At 41.9% G+C, this 19,475-nt stretch overlaps 1 protein-coding gene across 2 annotated transcripts in view; it reads left to right on the top strand.

Moving 5' to 3' along the window:
- The first annotated feature begins 5,002 nt into the window (after positions 1–5,002).
- LOC110509091 (nuclear receptor-binding protein 2) overlaps positions 5,003–19,475 on the top strand; it is a 54,232-nt gene continuing 39,759 nt past the window's right edge. The window contains exon 1 of one of the 2 annotated variants that reach the window (XM_036966073.2): positions 5,003–5,489. In XM_036966073.2, the coding sequence (XP_036821968.1) occupies positions 5,373–5,489 (117 nt within the window). In that variant the 5' untranslated portion in view covers positions 5,003–5,372. Of the gene's footprint in view, positions 5,490–8,099; positions 8,356–19,475 lie in introns of those variants that run through there. The other variant, XM_090225222.1, reaches the window with a different exon arrangement.

Raw genomic sequence — 19,475 nt, 5'->3', positions numbered from 1 at the left:
AAAATGCAAATTGAGTATCTGGTTTTAAATATACTTAAGTACAGTGGTGGAAAAAAAGGACCCAGTTGTCATACATATAAATTCCTTATATTAAGCAAACCAGACGGCACTCCAACACTTAGACATAATTTACAAACACACTATTCAGTGGCAGTAGCGATGACAATTGATAATTGCATGAATTGGACCATAATTCCGTCCTGCCCGAGCAATTGAAATGTAACGAGTACTTTTTGGTGTCAGGGAAAATGTATAAATAGTAAAAAGTACATACACAAGGTATTTGGACACCACTTCAAATTAGTGTATTCGGCTATTTCAGCCACACCCGTTGCTGACAGGTGCATACAATCGAGCACACAGCCATGCAATCTACATAGACAAATATTGGCAGTAGAATGGCCTTACTGAAGAGCTCAGTGACTTTCAACGTGGCACCGTCATAGGATGCCCCATTTTCCAACAAGTCAATTTGTCAAATTTCTGCCCCGCTAGAGCTGCCCCGGTCAACTGTAAGTGCTGTTATTGTGAAGTGGAAACATCTAGGAGCAACAACTAGTGCATAAAAAATTGTCTGTACTCAGTTGCAACACAAGAGTTGGCTGGAGTGGTGTAAAGCTCTCCACCATTGCACTCTGCGGCATTGGAAAACGCGTTCTCTGTAGTGATGAATCGTGCTTAAGAACAAATGATTTCTTTACAATGACGGCCTACAAATAGGCAAAAGGCCTCCCCTACGGGTACGTGGGCTGGGATTAAAAATGAAATAACAAAAATATAGAACAAAACACACATCACGACAAGAGAGACCTAAGATAACAACATAGCATGGCAGGGCTACCATATTAGTTTACGAAGAATGGGAAGATGTACCCAAATACATTGAGATAAAAACAAATATAGGAAAATGAAGTTCATTCAAATCCCACTGTAATTCAAGAACGATCCAACACAGACATTGACAGGCCTGCTCAAACGAAATGTACGCTACAGCCCATGGTTGTAGTAATGGACCGTTCGTCGACTCTGCGGTGGCATCACAGGGTTACGACCAGGTAGTCATTGTCTTGGCGGTGTCGTCTCGGCAGGCCATGTCTGGAAAAGGACAGTGGTAAAAATACTATAAAGTAGGATACCTGTACTTATTCCTAAAGAAAATATACTACATGACCAGTGTATGTGGACACCGGCTCGTCGAACATCTCATTCCAAAATCATGGGCGTTAATATGGAGTTGGTCCCCCCTTTGCTGCTATAACAGCCTCCACTCTTATGAGAATGTTTTTCACTAGATGTTGGAACATTGCTGCGGGAACTTGCTTCCATTCAGCCATAAGACCATTAGTAAAGTCGTGCACTGATGTTGACCGATTAGGCATGGCTTGCAGTCGGCATTACAATTCATCCCAAAGGTGTTCGATGGGGTTGAGGTCAGGGCTCTGTGCAGGCCAGTCATGTTCTTCCACACCAATCATCTCGTCAAACCATTTCTGTATGGACCTCGCTTTGCGTGCTGAAACAGGAAAGGGCCTTCCCCAAACTGTTGCCACAAAGTTGGAAGCACAGAATAGTCTAGAATGTCATTGTATGGTGTAGCATTAATATTTGCCTTCACTTGAACTAAGGGGCCTAGTCCGAACCATGGAAAACAGCCCGAGACCATTATTCCTCCTCCACCAAACTTTACAGTTGGCACTATGCATTTGGGCAGGAAGCATTCTCCTGGCATCCGCCAAACCCAGATTCGTCCGTCGGACTGCCAGATGGTTAAAAGGATCAGACCCTTTTTTCAATTTTCGCCTAAAATGACATACACAATTCTAACTGCCTGTAGCGCAGGACCTACCATATCAAAGGATTGTGGAAATGTGAAATTATTGTAGGAGAATATAACACAGATCTGGTAAAACATAATACAAAGAGAAAAACATGTTTGTTTTTTTGGTACCATCTTTGAAATGCAAGAGAAAGGCCATAATGTATTATTCCAGCCCAGGCGCAATTTAGATTTTGTCCACTAGATGACATCAGTGTATGTGCAAAGTTTTAGTCTGATCCAATGAACCATTGCATTTCTGTTGAAAATGTATCAAGACTGGCCAAATGTGCCTTGGGCACTCCTCCTCAAACAATAGCAAGGTATTCTTTCACTGTAATAGCTACGGTAAATTGGACAGTGCAGTTAGATTAACACGAATTTAAGCTTTCTGCCCATATCAGATATGTCTATGTACTGGGATTTCTTTTTTTGTTGCTTACAACCTCATGCTAATCACATTAGCCTACGTTAGCTCAACCGTCCTGCAGGGCGGGACACCGATCCCGTAGAGGTATTAACTGACTTGCCTGGATAAATAAAGGTTGAATTAAAATAACTATATAGAATTTTTTACCATTTTGTTAACATTAGTTATTATCACCACCAGTAGGACTTGAAACTAACTTCTTTTTCCACCACCCACTGTGGCCACAGTAAGATATTTTACCAGCCAATATGTTTTTGCCATATAAAAACTAAACTAATGGGATGGGCATGACTTGAGTCTTTTAACCAAAATATCACAGATTAGACAAAATATGGGTCATGGCTAGATGCTTTTGTCAGAATTGACTTTTCGTAGCAGGTTTAGGAAAAAAAAAAAACATTTTATCAGGGAGTAATACTGAGATGGTCTTTTTTTTTTACAGATGATCCCTGATTTACAGAAAATACAGTAAATACACACATCAACATATGTTGAAGCAGAAAAAACACGTTCATAGAAAACAAACACATTCATCAGTAATAAGGTCCACAATCAAGTTTCATAAGTGCCCTAGAGGCACCAAAGCATAAAAATGTAAGAACGTTTTGAAGATTGTTCCACAAATAAGCTGTAAGAAAAGTTGATTTACCTCAGTGCAGGCCAAAGGACTTCCCAGAGTTAACTATCCTTGAGACAGTGGGTGGTAACTCCTACATTTTTCTGTGCACAAAGTTTTATAGACTTGATGCACTTGATCCTTTATAGAAAGGAGAAAAAAAAGCATTGTTTAGAAGGAGTGCAAGGTTGAGTTTTGCACGCTTGTACTTTACAGAGGAGGAGTTCCCTGACGGAAATATGCAAATACCTGCAACAACGTGCTAATAGGATCTCGCTAGCTCATTCTTGGCTTTTCCCACTATGCTTCATTTGCTCCCACTGTAAACGACACAGATGAATGATCTTGGATTAGTTATAAATATATTTTGATATATCTGACTTGTAGCCTCAAACATAGAAAAACAACCTAGCTTGTGAACAAAACAGTGGAAATAGTCAAGAAACACAAGGACAAAGTCTCACTTTAGTAGACGTTCAGCAAATTAGACCAATTTGTATGCCTGTGTGCAGCACTTCTAAAAAATGTCACTCAGCTCCCCAGCACGCACAGCTCCCCAGCCAGGCAGGGTTGCTGCTTGTCATGATAGGATTAATAGTTCTTTATGTGAGTAGCATTAGCTACCAGATATGAAATAAAATGACAAAACACTGAAAACAGCTACTGCAGGATTTATTTTTTGTACTCATACTTGACTTCGAACTATTTTGTATTCTAAAATGCGAGGAGAAGTAACACCACTGATGATAAAAAAAAAACAACAATACATTTTTTGGCGGGTAAATTAGGATTTTCTGAAATGGAGGCCTCAAATGCTCAAATCTAAGGTCATCATTCCTTAATTTACTAAAGTGATATGATTAATCACAATGTTATATCTCTTCATTTAAATAGAGTAACACCAAGTGATACTGGATTTAGACACACCTATATTAAGGAATATTATTAGCCAATCACACCCTTCTAGTAAGTCATAAATGTAAGGACCCTATGGCTGTTTGCCGCTCGAGAGAATGCTCAAGGTCCTTGTATATCATCAATGAGTGATTTTAATTAGACTTTGTTTTTATTGATTTATACAATAGACCCCCCCAAAAAAATTCACTTTTTAGCATTCAAATAAATGTGATATGTCTAAATCCCAAAAATATGACACTTCAACTCTACGCATCACTAAGTAAGCCAATTTGCTTACCCTAAGTGCTTTAAACAAAGTGTTCCAGTATAAATGACTTGCATTATGTTTTATCATTGATAAACAGTTCAATAACTATTTAATTTTAACATGTTTTTCGTGGTTACAATAGCAAGGGAAGCAAATGCCACGCAATTCCAGAACAACCCTGTTTTTTTTTATTTGTTGTTGTTATTTACCTGTAAGCAGTTCAAGAGAAAAGAAAAATGAGATTAAAGCGGTTGTCTCTCTGCCCTCGGCCTGTGTTTATGGTTTTGGGATCCTAAAGAACCATGGGTATTGACAAAATACGCTTTTGGCCAGGGAGAAGGTCTCTGCGCTGAAGCCAAAGAACCTGGTCAGAGACACGAGGGCCTTTACCTCGTACTTCCTGAGCCGGGTGGTTATCCTCGGCATTTGTCATGTGCTGTCTCAATGAACTAGGCAAGTTCTTAACTGACTTGCCTAGTTAAATAAAGGTTAAATATTTTATTTCTTCAAACACATTATGGAATGTAATCTCTCTTGTACAACCCAAAGGAAATTGCTAATCAGTACAATAGCCTATTAAACATAAGTAGGCTATGAAATACAATGTAAAATCAAAAAGAGGGAACTGCATGAGAGGTAGGTAGATATGCTAGGGAGGAGGTGGGTAAAAAAAAAAAAAAGACGTCCTCTCCCACAATCGGTGTGCGTTTTCGTTTCAGTTTTTACGGTAGTATTTACATTAGAAAAAAATCAGGAAGTGGCCAAAGATCACAGAAACTTGTCCGACGGAAAGGAAATAATGGGAAAATCTCAATTGTATTATCCTCGCGTCTTCTCTCCTCGTATCCTTCTCAAAATCCATTGGAGGAGAAAGTCAGAGCGCCGGGACCTCTGCCTTTCTCCTCCAATGGGTTTTGAGAATGATACGAGGAGAGAGGACACGAGGAGGGTACAATTGAGATTATCCCATTTCTCTTTTTTATTTTTTTTATTTTTTACAAAAAGCCGCAGAGGCCACTATGGAAAGACTGTATAGTGTGGCATACCACCCGCTCTTACTTCAAGCACAGTTCAACAGCGGCTGTGCGTGTTGCAGCACCTCCTGGAAGATCCCCTATTGGCTCTTTCTCGGGGAATGCGCTTGTTTTGACAACTCATTTGATTGTTGGATATGGTTTGAGAGGACGACGCGGACTGCAGGTTAAACCGTAGAATTCGTAACAGTTTCTGCATTTTGCAACCTATGCAAATCGGATTAATTTTGGTAGGCTAAACATAGGAATTTAGTTGATAAACGCGCGTTCCTTAAAGAATAAAGGGGGGGGGGGGGATTGACTGGATTGAAATGACCATGTCCGAGGAGAAGAATTCGGGGTCTCGGGGGAAAGAGGAAGAGAGCGAGGATGAGAGTGAAATCTTGGAAGAAAGCCCCTGCGGTCGCTGGCAGAAGCGAAAGGAGCAGGTACTGTATTTCTCAGATAATTGTTCAATTCGTGTAGGAGACATGCGCAACGTACAGCTTGTTTTTATTTCACCAATGAATGCCGAACTCTTCCGTTGCGCAATAAGGGTCACGTTCAGGTGGCTACAATGATTGTCACTTCTATACATTTCTCTGTTCCGCTAGCCTTACATGACAGCGAAACATGTCCTTTCTGCTAAATATATTTATGCTGTAATGCCTGAAATGTTGTAGCTAGCTTAAAACAAAAAAAAAATCTTAACATTCTAACAACTATGATTTTTCTTTTGGTTGTTTTCAAGAAACTCTGATAAACGTATAGCCATTGACAAAACAAAATATGGCATTGTATCATGTATTATAAAAATATGTCTTGAATGCCTTAAACAGTCCAACTCATTTTAGTAAGATCTCCCTTCTTAAGACATGGTTTGTGATGCACAGAATATAGGATTGTTGTATCAAATTGATAGGTAAAATGCTTCTTCAGGCATTTGAAGATCTGTAGATCTATGGAGAACATGTGTACCTCAAACACACAATGTCTTTTAAAGGGGAAATCTGCACCCCGTCTCTGTTTTGGTAAATAGCTCAAGGATGGGGCTGAAGCAATGTGACATCTGAAATTAATTGACAAAGCTATGGATGCAAAGACTGACCATCCATGAGAGTTTTGAGGCTATACATACAGTATATCACAAAAGTAAGTACACCCCTCACATTTTTGTAAATATTTGAGTATATATTTTCATGTGACAACACTGAAGAAATGACACTTTGCTACAATGTAAAGTAGTGAGTGTACAGCTTGTATAACAGTGTAAATTTGCTGTCCCCTCAAAATAACTCAACACACAGCCATTAATGTCTAAACCGCTGGCAGCAAAAGTGAGTACAAAAGATATACTCAAATATTTACAAAAATGTGAGGGGTGTACTCACTTTTGTGACCTACTGTGTCTATGTGTGTGTGTGTGTGTGTGTGTGTGTTACAGACGATGGAGCAAAACATGCTCCGTTTGTGCTCTGATGAGGTACGACGCTATTACTAAACTCAGGAGGCATTTATTACATTGCATTCTTCAATAGTCAATCTTAAGTTGCCCCCTTTATCCACTTGAATTTGTTGTGATGCATCGAAAACATCCAAGTTGGATTCCATGGGAAAAATAGCAGAGCACATGACATGTCTACAAAGTATATACATTGGCAAGATATGGATGACAAAAATTTGTGTGGGGGGGGGGGGGAAAAACCGTCAAAATGGGAGACATCCTCCTTTGAGAGTAGCATGGTCTCGACCGGCTTCGATAGTTTTAAGTCAGGCTATTGGGTGGTGAAGTGACAATCGAACTGCGGTAAATATTAGAGATTGTACCTTTTTTTTTAAAAACGCTTCAGAGACGTCAGCGTCATGAGCTTCTCTTCTATTGTTCTTGTACGGCTAATGTAACAGTGCTGTTCTGCAGTGACTGGGAATCATTTAGGCCTGGCTGTGTAGATGGGGGTGGGCAGGTAGCCTAGCGGTTAAGCGCGTTGGGCCAGTAAGGTTGCTGGTTCAAACCCCTGAGCTGGCCAGATGAAAAAAATCTGCTGTTCTGCCCCCCCTCCCCCAATAACATCCGCTCCCCGGTCGTCGATGACATGGACGTCGCTTTTTAAGGCATCACCCATCCCCGCACCCCTCTGATTCAGAGGCAGAAGACTCATTTCGGTTGAATGCGTTCAGTTGTGCAACTGACGAGAACTTTCCCCCTGACAGACTATGACAGCATAGGGGTTAGGTGTGAGACTGGGGTTTGGCAAATGAGGTACCTGTGAATGGGCGATGAAGTGTGGTATGTAGACAGACACTTCGCTGTGAAATCCAATAACTATGATTTTGAAGTACTATGAGGGGCCCTAGCATGCCACATATAGGTGTCGCGCAGTCATCGACATTGGGCGATGGGGGCGTAGCCCTAGTATAGGCCTCCGACATTGGGCGACGGGGGGTGTAGACATAGTATAGGCCTCCGACATTGGGCGATGGGGGCGTAGCCATAGTATAGGCCTCCGACATTGGGCGACGGGGGCGTAGACATAGTATAGGCCTCCGTTGCAAAAAACGGTCCAACTTTTGAGAGCTGATGAGCTGCAGGTTTCCGTTCCTCCCTTCAATGTTTTATCACATCATTTAAAAATAAAAAAACATTATTATTATTTTTTTTTACATTCAGCAGTAGGCTTACTCGGTGCTCTGACAATTGAACAAAGTCATGGTCATACCAATATGGGCCAATGAGTGTCCAGTCAATCAAATCACCATGTGGTGGGTAACTTTTTACACAATGCAATCTACACAAGGCTTCTGAGTTTGTGTTCGCCCATTGCATTCTCTAGATACGTGTTTTTTTAAGTGTACAAACTTATCATGTTTAAACATGTCTGGTAATGGGAGTTGTCTGACCCAGTCACCCCCTAACTCGGCACCTATGATACCATACTAGTCCGTTCTCCTGCCATAGAGTCTGTGTGAAGGCCTACTGATGATACTGTTTCCCCTGTGTACTTGTATGTGTGTGTGTGTCAAGGGGCTTTAGGACAGGGTGTGTCGTGTTAGAACGAGCCATTCGTACAAAGAGAATGAAAGCCAGGTTTGTTTGCAGAGTTTTTCCACTCAATATGGTTAGCGCCGTCGCTCTGAGGAATGCCTGTTAGATTTTTTTATGAGGAGGCTTGAAAGGCACCACCTCTGTGGTTTCTAGGAGACGGCGAGTATGAGGAAACTGCATTGACTGCGTCCTGGTGGAAACAACAGATTACCAACATTAGCCTCTTTTCTCTTTTGCTTTCATGGGCAGTGTGTTTCCCATCTTTCGTCCAGGTATGAAACCCCAGTTTATGTATTTCATAAAATGTCTGTTCTCTATGTAGGTATGCCTTTTACAGTGCTGTTTAGAGTACTGTTCTCCTGCTAGGACCCAGTATGATTAAGACTTTTCATAGAAACGGCCTAATAATCAATGTCTATTTCTATTGTAAACTTCACATACTAGTTTAAAAAAAAAAGTATACTTACCTAACCCTTGGCAGTATACCTCCCTATGCCTTGGCAGTATACCTCCCTATGCCTTGGCAGTATACCTCCCTATGCCTTGGCAGTATACCTCCCTAACCCTTGGCAGTATACCTCCCTATGCCTTGGCAGTATACCTCCCTAACCCTTGGCAGTATACCTCCCTAACCCTTGGCAGTATACCTCCCTAGCCCTTGGCAGTATACCTCCCTATGCCTTGGCAGTATACCACCCTAACCCTTGGCAGTATACCTCCCTAACCCTTGGCAGTATACCTCCCTATGCCTTGGCAGTATACCACCCTAACCCTTGGCAGTATACCTCCCTAGCCCTTGGCAGTATACCTCCCTATGCCTTGGCAGTATACCACCCTAACCCTTGGCAGTATACCTCCCTAACCCTTGGCAGTATACCTCCCTAGCCCTTGGCAGTATACCTCCCTAGCCCTTGGCAGTATACCTCCCTAACCCTTGGCAGTATACCTCCCTAGCCCTTGGCAGTATACCTCCCTAGCCCTTGGCAGTATACCTCCCTAGCCCTTGGCAGTATACCTCCCTAGCCCTTGGCAGTATACCTCCCTAGCCCTTGGCAGTATACCACCCTAGCCCTTGGGGGGCATCAGCCCTCCTTTTGTCAAACTTGACAAGGGTTCAGCATTGGTCAGATTTGAATGACAAATCCAACACAATAAAAGACTGCAATTGTGTTATTTATTATAAATAATGACTGTAATTATCTGTTAGCCTATTCTCTTTTCCACATATTTGACATACTGTTTACAGAGACTTAGCGCTATAGATGTGTTGGCAAATCATCATGGCAATGAGTTATTGTTTTATTTCAAATGTTTACTTTTTTTTTTAGCTATCTACCAAGCTTACAGTTTAGACAACCGGTCATTGGGGCGGCAGGGTAGCCTAGTGGTTAGAGCATTGGCCTAGTAACCGGAAGGTTGCAAGTTCAAATCCCCGAGCTGACAAGGTACAAATCTGTCGTTTCTGCCCCTGAAAAGGCAGCCGTCATTGAAAATAAGAATTTTTTCTTAACTGACTTGCCTAGTTAAATAAAGGAAAAATAATTTAAGTAATGTCCTATAGGGTGATTGAGTGTTGTGTACTGTGACTCTGGAAGGTACTGACTGACACGACATAACAGGAAACCCCAGATTCCTCTGCCAATGTATAGCTGTGACTGTCTCTAAGACGGTCTCATACAGAACAGGCAGCCTAGGTATTTTTTTAGAACTGTCATCCAGAGTTTGTACATTGGATGATAAATGAAGTGTTGTGTTTGTGTGTGTGTGTGTGTGTGTGTGTGTGATTGATTACATTTGGCACACACAGCTGATGCATAGAACATTTTACTTTCGCTAATGTTTCCAAATGCATTCAATAATTCAGGCAGATGCAGTCACCGCTAGCATCTGAGTCAACAGAAAACACCACATTGGCACAATAGAAATCCTTGTTGGTGGAATGACGGCAAACCCGCAGCGTCACAAGACTGCCATTGAGCTGGCGGATCTGATCTCGGACCTGCTGGAGGGATGTCTGGCCGGGGGGGGGGGGGGGGGGGGGGGGGGGATTAAATGAGAGTAGATCCCGCTGTGATCATTTTCCAGGACATTGGCTTGATGAGGCCATCTCTCTGTTCACTTTTGACGCGGGTGTTCAGAGTAAATTCATATTAACTTTTCAAATGGTTAGTGTACGTACACAGGTTTTTTTTGTTGTTGTTGCAACTGAGACATTTTTTCTTCTTTTCTTAATCCTCTCAAATCTGGACTCGATTGCAATTTAAGCGACATATAGACTGATCCAGACTCTTAAACTGGCACACACTCGCTCCCTTAGTCTAATCTGCCCTTTTGGCAGCCGATCAGCAGAGCGAACCCCGTTTGCCGAGTCATAGCTGTGACGAGTTATGTCTGGAGATAACCTTCAACTTTCCATCAGGAAAGTGCTTGTGCTGTAATCTTCGTAGTGGACTCTAGGCTTTACTGATTTTGAAGAAGACTGGAATAAATGCAGTACTGTAAAGCAACATCCTATCATCTGTAGGTTCTACCGTATAGGGGATACACACTTATGGGGAGCATTTTCATTTATTTGGGGAAAACTTTTAAGTTAAACGTTTTGCGAACAGAACATCACTATTTGGGGAAATATAATGGGACCTTTTTTTTTTAAGAGAGCTGAACATGTCGGGAAGGAAGTCATTTGAATCACCTGAAATGTTAGGTAAATTCACTTTAAAAACGTATCAAAACATTTATTGAAAATGAAGAATGGTGTATTTACCAACTGTCTGTCCTAATGAGGTTTGTGTATGGCTTTATACAGTGTATTCAGCCATACATGAACCAGCCTGTATGACAATACCCAATCCACTTAAAATAGCCTGAATGCAAAGATTAACTTCAATGGCAAGGACAGGACTCGACGTTGATCTTTCTCTTCTCCTCTCTCCAAAAATTATTTCACTAAAATTACATTTCATGAAGCGAAGAATTTCATAAATGCTGCCTGCTTGTTTGCCAGTGTTAAAATAAGCATGAATTATACCCGTAGTAGTTAGTAAGGTTGGCTATTGAAACCTTAACTAAGAACCTAAATCTGTGTTTTTAGAAAATGTGTTGATATGACATTTTCTAGTGTTATAGATATAACTGGATGAGTATATATTATATCTACAAATGTCATATAACTCAAATTGTCCCTAATAGATGCATGTATGGTTCTTTGTTGGGTTCAATTGATGGCTTAAACGTCACAGCAAAAAACTCATAGCCCAAGATTATGATAACTGTGTTGTCACAAAGTAACACCAGGTCATTTTATTAGATGTTTGACACCGGAGTTAGTTAATCCAATATTTTGAGCCGTACCTTGAGTTGTCCTATGTAGGCCAGTAGATGCAGCATCCACGATAATCCTAATATCAGGGAAATGTTAACTAATTGGAATTCAGGGGATGATGCTAGCTAATCAAATAATAACACATTTAAATGCTGTGTACACAGTTTAATAGCAGGTAAAAAAGGTGCAGTGAAATGCTTGTGTGCTAGTTCCCTCAACATTGCAGTACAATAATCAATAAGTCAAATGATAAAACCAGTAATAGAAGAGGTAGTATTTCTTTCCTTTTTTTAACTAGGCAAGTCAGTTAAGAACAAATTCTTATTTTCAATGACGGCCTAGGAACAGTGGGTTAACTGCCTTGTTCAGGGGCAGAACGACAAATTTGTACCTTGTCAGCACGGGAATATGAACTTGCAACCTTTAGTTTACTAGTCCAACTCTCTAACCACTAGGCTACCCTGCCGCCCCAACTAGTATGTCTAGTACTAGCCTGATATGTACACAATAGGATAGGTGAAAGAATAATCTCTGCCCTTAACCGTTGCACTTATTTCTCATTTCTCCTGTAAATCGTTCAGCAGAAGAGTCCTAGATATTGTACACGTTGTACAACCACATACATATTGCACAACTGCCCTGACACATTTTGTCAGTGACTCGGGAACACAGCTCGACTTAATTTATTGCTATTTAGGTATTTGATGGACATGGCAATAATGCAGGATGCTTGTACCTGTTCAGCTTACACGTAGCGACCCGATAGGGTCTGCCTGAGGGGACGAGCTGATACTCAGAGAATTACATGGGAGTGGTCTGAAAGAATCTCTGATAACGGTCTGTTCAACAGTAAAGAAGGCTACTGCATCACACCCATGATCTTCATGGCAGTTTGCAGACAATTTGAGAGGCCTAATATGGGGGTGCTCTTCACCCGGACAATTAGGCACATTTCCATAAGTCTGTTTTGCCTCTGGACGATATGACTCTAGTCACGAGGAGGAGGTCCTGAGATGGTGGGTAGATTATCAGATCGTATCAGGAACCACATCAACAAGAACATTCCTATTATGTTCTCTGGAACCCGCAATCTTTTGAGGACAACCAGCTTGTTTGTACCCGAATAGCCCACTTTAGGAAAGAAAAGCAAGTCCTTTCTGTCCTTTGTCACCCTCTCAGCTCACTGCCAGCGAAAAGCACATCCGGAAAGACATCTGTGTTGCAACATGGGGCTCTGTAGATGGCCTTGTTTGTTCCTGTTGTGTTTTTCTTCTCCCCAGGTTTCTTGGAAAGGCAACTGACGTGGGCGTTTTTACTTGTTTCTAAAACTCTGGGCTTTGTGGGCGGAATACGCTCTAGCCACTACTTGTAAACGTATGCCATGAGTGTGCGGTGTTGCTTTGCACCCATGGGAATTTACACAGAAAACCTGTCAGTCACTCATGTTCATGGCTTGGTATGCAAAGTACCAGTCAAAAGTTTGGACACACCTACTCATTCCAGGGTTTTCCTTTGTTTGTACTATTTTCTACATTGTAGAATAATAGTGAAGACATCAACTATGAAATAACACCCATGGAATCACGTAGTAACCAAAAAAAAGTGTTAAACAAATCAAATTATATTGGATAATGTTTTGCAACGGAAAAAGTTTCTACTGGCTAAATTCAGATAGGTCCCCTCCCCGTTTCGTGTGCTGCCGGTTGGTTCATAGAGCAAACGGTAAGCAGTTACCGTTGCAGAGCGTTTTTGCAACGGAATCCGACTAATGAATACACCACTACTTGTTGGTCCACTGATTGGCCAGGCCTCCTCTCACTTTAGAGAATTTGCAATAGCATGTCACCTCTCTCCTGGGCTGCATTCCATTCCAAAAAAAATCCTTCCTCCAAAATGCTCCCTTTCCATCACATTCAAGGGGAGGATCCCCAACATAAGAAGGGGGGGGCAGCAAAGGGATGTAAGTGATTGGAGGGAGAAGTTACATTACCTCAGTCCCTCTTTATTTTTTCCTCTGCGCCAGTGTCACGAACCGGCTCAAAGCCCGTAACAAAAAGGGAGACAACGTGGAGATAAGGAGTAAACTAAGTACAATATACAATGGTGTGTGTAATCAGTAATCAGTAGTGTAAGTGAGTGTTTTTTGCATGCATGGATGTGATATTGCAGGGTGTTGAAAGGTGCCAAAGCAAACAACCAAAAGGCCACCAAGAGACACAACAAAATCTAGAAAGGTGTCTGCATGGAGAGAGTCTCTTCCATTAATGTGGAAGTGGTGTATTTATCCTGGGAGACACCGGGCCCAGGTGTGTCTGCATGGAGAGAGTCTCCTCCGTGAATGGGGAAGTGGTGTATTTATCCTGGGACACACCGGGCCCAGGTGTTTCCCATGTAGCTGACGACCCTCCCAACTCCGCCCACCGGCATCCTAATAAGGAAAACCAAGAGCAAAGAGAGAATACGGCAGACAGAGTGGGAGGGTCGTCACACCAGTTAGAAAGTATTTTTCTTTTTTTTGAAGAGCCAAAATTTAAGACCTTTTCAACAAAATCTTTCTTCTCAGATCTGTCATTACTGTAGCTGAGATCAACCTTTTCCCCCCAGAAATATGTATGGATGTATTTAATTTTTCATATTTGTTGCCTTCTGTCACAGCCAGGCTCTGGCCCAGCTAAACACACGTGTTGCATGAGTCATCGCTTAAAGTTTGTGGCTGGTTTATAGTGAACTATAAGTGTACTGTACAGTTGCTTTCCAGATAACTGCCGTGACACCAAGGTCGGCCGGGGCAATCAATAATGTGGCCCATCTATGAGATTGAACATCAATATTATCTTTTCTACCACACCGGAACTACACGCCGACGACATTCTTTACAGTCAATAGTGATGGACCCTGTGAGATAAGGACATGTGACATATGTCTACAAAACAGTGCACAGCGACTTGCCAAGAATTACCGTAACGTTTTGAGTAGATGGAAGGGCACTTCATAATCACTGCGTTCTCAAGGACATCGTCAAAAAGAGACATTTTGAAAAGTCCTGCTGCAAGAGCTGCTATTCCAATGATGGAGAATACAGAAGTCCCTTTTTAAAGTGGACAATATTACTATATTACACAACAGGCTACACCACTGGAATAATGCATGATATTATATGGTTGCTATCGGAAATACCTTTGCATAGCACAGTTATAGTCTTTCTTTTTTTCCCCCTTTGTAACCCTCAAGATGTTTTTTGGTAGCCAGTACACAATTATTCAATGTTTTCTATGATCCTTTCTTTGAAAATATTGGGTACAAGAGATACCTTTTTATATCACCAAAACACTAGGTTGGGTTTTTGTACAAGCCAACAGTAACTCCGTACTCTACATATGAGCTGAACGCTTCAAGATCAAGAGGAGCGTGTGAGCTGGAGTATCTCCTCTTTTTATCTCAAGGCTTATTGAAGGGAAATTAGATTTTTACAATGTTGCAGGAACTAGGCCACTGTCTTCATACCGTCCCAATGTGGTAAATGTATCCGGGGTTTGAGTTACTCCACAGATGCTGCCTTAAGACTTAAGACCCCAAAGACGCAAATCATAATAAATGAATCTAATCAATGCCAACGATGGGAGTAAATGTCTATCGGGATGAAAGAGAGTGGAGGACAATGTTTGAAAATGTATGCATATTGAAGCAAACAACCCTCAAGATGACCAAGGGATTCCTGTATTCATTTGAATGACATTGTGGCTTCCACTGTAACGTTCACAGGACTTGTGACTTGTAATTATACTCAACAAAAATATATAAATGTAACATGTAAAGTGTTGGTCCCATGTTTCATTAGCTGAAATAAAAGATCCCAGAAATGTTCCAGATGCACAAGTGGCTTATTTCTCTCAAATTTTGTGCACAAATTTGTTTACGTCTTTGTTAGTGAGCATTTCCCTTTTGCCAAGATTTATCCCAACCCTCGTCTCCACACAAGGCCTTTTGGTAGGCCGTTATTGTAAATAAAGAATTTGTTCTTAACGGACTTGCCCATTGTGCTGGGGACAATAAAAGGCCACTCTAAAATGTGCAGTTTTGTCGTGCCCTCTTCACAACTTGTGCTTGGACCATGTTAGTTTGTTTGATGTGGACGCCAAGGAACTTGCCGCTCTCAACCTGCTCCACTGCAGCCCTATCGATGACAATGGAGGTGTGCTCGGTCCTCGTTTTTCTGTAGTCCACAATCATCTCCTTTGTCTTGATCACGTTGAGGGAGAGGTTGTTGTCCTGGCACCAGACGGTCAGGTCACCAGAGCTGTTGCCATAGTTAATTTCTCTACCATAAAGCAGCCTCCAATAATGTTTTAGAGAATTGGGTGAGGCCTTCCAACCGGCCTCCAATAATGACCATTTATTTCAATTGACTGATTTCCTTATGCACTTTATCCCTGTAAAATCATTCAGATTTTGTTCAGTGTAGTTATTTTTACACAGCAGTAAGCCTTTATGCTTGCAGTCAGTCTGATAACGTGTCGAAAGGGGGGGACTGGAACTCTCAGGTAGCGTGACCGTGTTGTGACGTGTTCCCTGGGTTTGTTAACACATGTTTCATTAACGAATGACTTTAACAGACTCGAAACGGAATTGACCCAATCCTGTTAAAGTGAGCTGAAGAGTTTTAATTTACTGCTTGAGTTCTCAGGCACAATGCATTCCTTGGCAAAGGGGAAACACTAAGAATTGTGGTGACTGTGATCGCCTGCCTGAGATAATTAGCCAGTGACTGTGGCAAATTGCTATTTGTTGACATGCGGGTCACATCATGCGTACAGGAACTGGCTTTGTGAGCTTGATTCCTGCCTGATTCAACCAGTATGAAGGTTACTGCCAAAAAGTGGCAAGAAATAACCATTTTGAAGGGCACTTTAACATTCTATAAGCTTTTCAGACAAAGTGGATCAATGTAACACTGCAACAAAGGAATAACATTTTGTAAATGGGTCATGTAAAATAAGGCAATATTGCAGGTTTCTCAGAATCAAAATTAGAAAGAGAGGAAAAAATGGATGAACTTTTCCAACGCTAGTTAAAGATGGGCTTTATTCTGGTGCTGCTCTGCACATACAAGCTTGTTAGCTAGCTCTGGTCCAACGTTAGTTAAGCCAACTCTCTGAAGTTCAAAGACATTCAAAGTTCCTCCATAGAAGCTGCTTCTCCGTAGGTATAATTCTGTGGGCCTAATTCAGATAATGCATGTCATAAGATGCCCAGCACTTCAAGCCAAGCCTCCTCCTCCACCCTCTCTTACTCTCTCCCCACCCTCAAATTTCAGTCGCATCTCGTGCCCTACATTTGTCTGTCCAGTGCATGTAAACAACTATAGATTACCTGCTCCAGCAAGCTGATCTAGTCACACTGATTGCTTGGTGACGTAATTCAATGTTGCACTAAATGTAAAAAGTGTGTGTATATTTCGAAGGTTGAGAAAGGAACTAAATTCAGCAAGAAAAGAAAAGTCCCATAACTTCACAGATCTTCATTTTTGTAAAGGTTTTAAACACTGTTTCCCATGCTTGTTCAATGAACCATAAACAATTAATGACCATGCACCTGTGGAACGGTTGTTAAGACACTAACAGCTTACAGACAGTAGGCAATTAAGGTCACAGTTATGGAAACTTAGGACACTAAAGAGGCCTTTCTACTGACACTGAAAAACACCAAAAGAAGGATGCACAGGGTCCCTGCTCATCTGCGTGAATGTGCCTTAGGCATGCTGCAAAGAGGCATGAGGACTGCAGATGTGGCCAGGGCAAGAAATTGCAATGTCCGTACTGTGAGACGCCGAAGACAGTAATACAGGATGGACAGCTGATCGTCCTCGACGTGGCAGACCACGTGTAGCAACACCTGCACAGGATCGGTACATCCGAACATCACACCTGCGGGACAGGATGGCAGCAACAACTTCCCGAGTTACCCCAGGAATGCACAATCCCTCCATCAGTGCTCAGACTGTCCGCAATAGGCTGAGAGGCTGGACTGAGGGTTTGTAGACTTGTTGTAAGGCAGGTCCTCACCAGACATCACCAGCAACGTTGCCTATGGGCACAAACCCACCTTCGCTGGACCAGACGGGACAGGGAGAAAGTGCTCTTCACTGACGAGTCACGGTTTTGTCTCACCAGGGGGGAGGGTCGGATTTGCGTTTATCGTCGAAGGAATGAGCGTTACACCGAGGCCTGTACTCTGGAGCAGGATCGATGTGGAGGGTCTGTCTGGGTCGGTGTGTCACAGCATCATCGAACTGAGCTTGTCATTGCAGGCCATCTCAACGGCGTGCATTATTACAGGGAAGACATCCTCCTCCCTCATGTGGTACCCTTCCTGCAGGTTCATCCTAGCATGACAATGCCACCAGCCATACCGCTCATTCTGTGCGTGATTTCCTGCCAGACAGGAATGTCAGTGTTCTGCCATGGCCAGCAAAGAGCCTGGATCTCAATCCCATTGAGCACGTCTAGGACCTGTTGGGGTAACATCTCTAAGCAAGAACAGGCAAATCTGGTTTGGTTCCAACTCCTGCTTTGTTGTGCCTACCAACCTTTGTGTAGTAAAGAGAAACTGCATGAACATTTTTAGAATTGCAATAACCAGTGGCCCCTAATGTAAACTTCTGCCTCAAATATGTAGCTATAATATTGTCTATTTTAGTTGGTGTACTTTTGATAACCAATAGCTTTTTTTGTGTTGATACAACAGAGAGACAACCAATCGTGTAAAACTGCTTTGCTTTATCTTGGTCAGGTCACAGTTGTAAATGAGAACTTATTCTCAACTAGCCTACCTGATTAAATAAAGGTGAAATAAATAAAAACTTTAGGGCTTATTTCAAACTTAAGTTCTGCGCTCTCGGCTTTACCTCGGAGGGCTAATACTGTCTGGAGGCCTGCAGGCAACACTGGTTCGATATCCAGTTGGTCACAGTGGGGTATGTGGTTTTCCAGCCCTCCAATCTTTCACCATTTGGCCTACTGAGACGCCACGGAGTCTGAGTCAGATTGTGCACAATGCACGTCACAAATAAGACACTCGTACAACTCCAGTCTAAACCACAGCCTATTACATTTTGATAAAGTGGATGACTCAGGCCTTGAATAAGTTACTTTTTTAACGGGCTCTCTGGTGGAAAAACCTCACAGTAAAGTATTTTTTTTTTATAGATGTTTCTTCTCAACAACAGCCCTCCCACTGAGTGATAATGTCTGAACCCCAAATGGCACCCTATTCCCTTTTACAGTGCACTACTTTTGTTCAGAGTCCATAGGACTCTAGTGAAAAGTAGTGCACTATATAGGGAATAGGGTGCCATTTTTGGGATGTGTGTGTGTGAGTGAGAGATTATACATCCTGCAACCTTTTTTTAGGGGAAGCATGGTAATCGGAACCTGCTGTTATGCGTACTGAAGACTGCAGTGGTCCGACAAACTGTTTACATCGCTGTGCAAGACAGAACTACAAGACACTGTACTAATTCATGAATGAGAGAACATCTAAATATTGTGCTGGATTGGCTACAATTCTGGGTACTATTGTTTATTTGACAGTGACCACTTAAAAGGAGTACATTACACCAGTGTTTTTTTTTTTACATTTCTAGACTATCCCGTCTTAACTGCAGGTAGTTTCCGTATCCAATATTTTTGAGCTGTGACATGAACTGCAACTTGTACAAGGAAATCCGCATGCCATTCTTCATGCGAATGACAGTCCAACTGTGTTTTATCAAGTGCTATTTGCTTGTGAAATTGTCATGCAATTCATTCTCCCCATTGTTGACGTTTTTTTGTTGGTGGCCCACTCTTTGATGGAATGAACCCAACTTTTTAAAGGTTTCTGTTTTTATGTTGTAATTTTTCCATGTTTGTTTATTTATTTATGGTACGACGTTAATGAAGAGGACCTGTATTTACAGTCTGAAGACTGCTTATGTGTCCTCCCATATGGGAATGGGGGTTTATCTGTGAGGCGGAGGTGCTGCTGTCCTTCATCTGCGATTGATCAATTCAGTTTCACATTGTTAATATG

This window comes from Oncorhynchus mykiss, chromosome 28, assembly GCF_057628025.1.
Source record: "Oncorhynchus mykiss isolate SJ-2025 chromosome 28, ASM5762802v1, whole genome shotgun sequence".
Taxonomy (NCBI): Eukaryota; Metazoa; Chordata; class Actinopteri; order Salmoniformes; family Salmonidae; genus Oncorhynchus; species Oncorhynchus mykiss.
The sequence above is the reverse complement of the archived record's forward strand: the minus strand, read 5'-3'. Positions and strand labels throughout refer to the sequence as shown.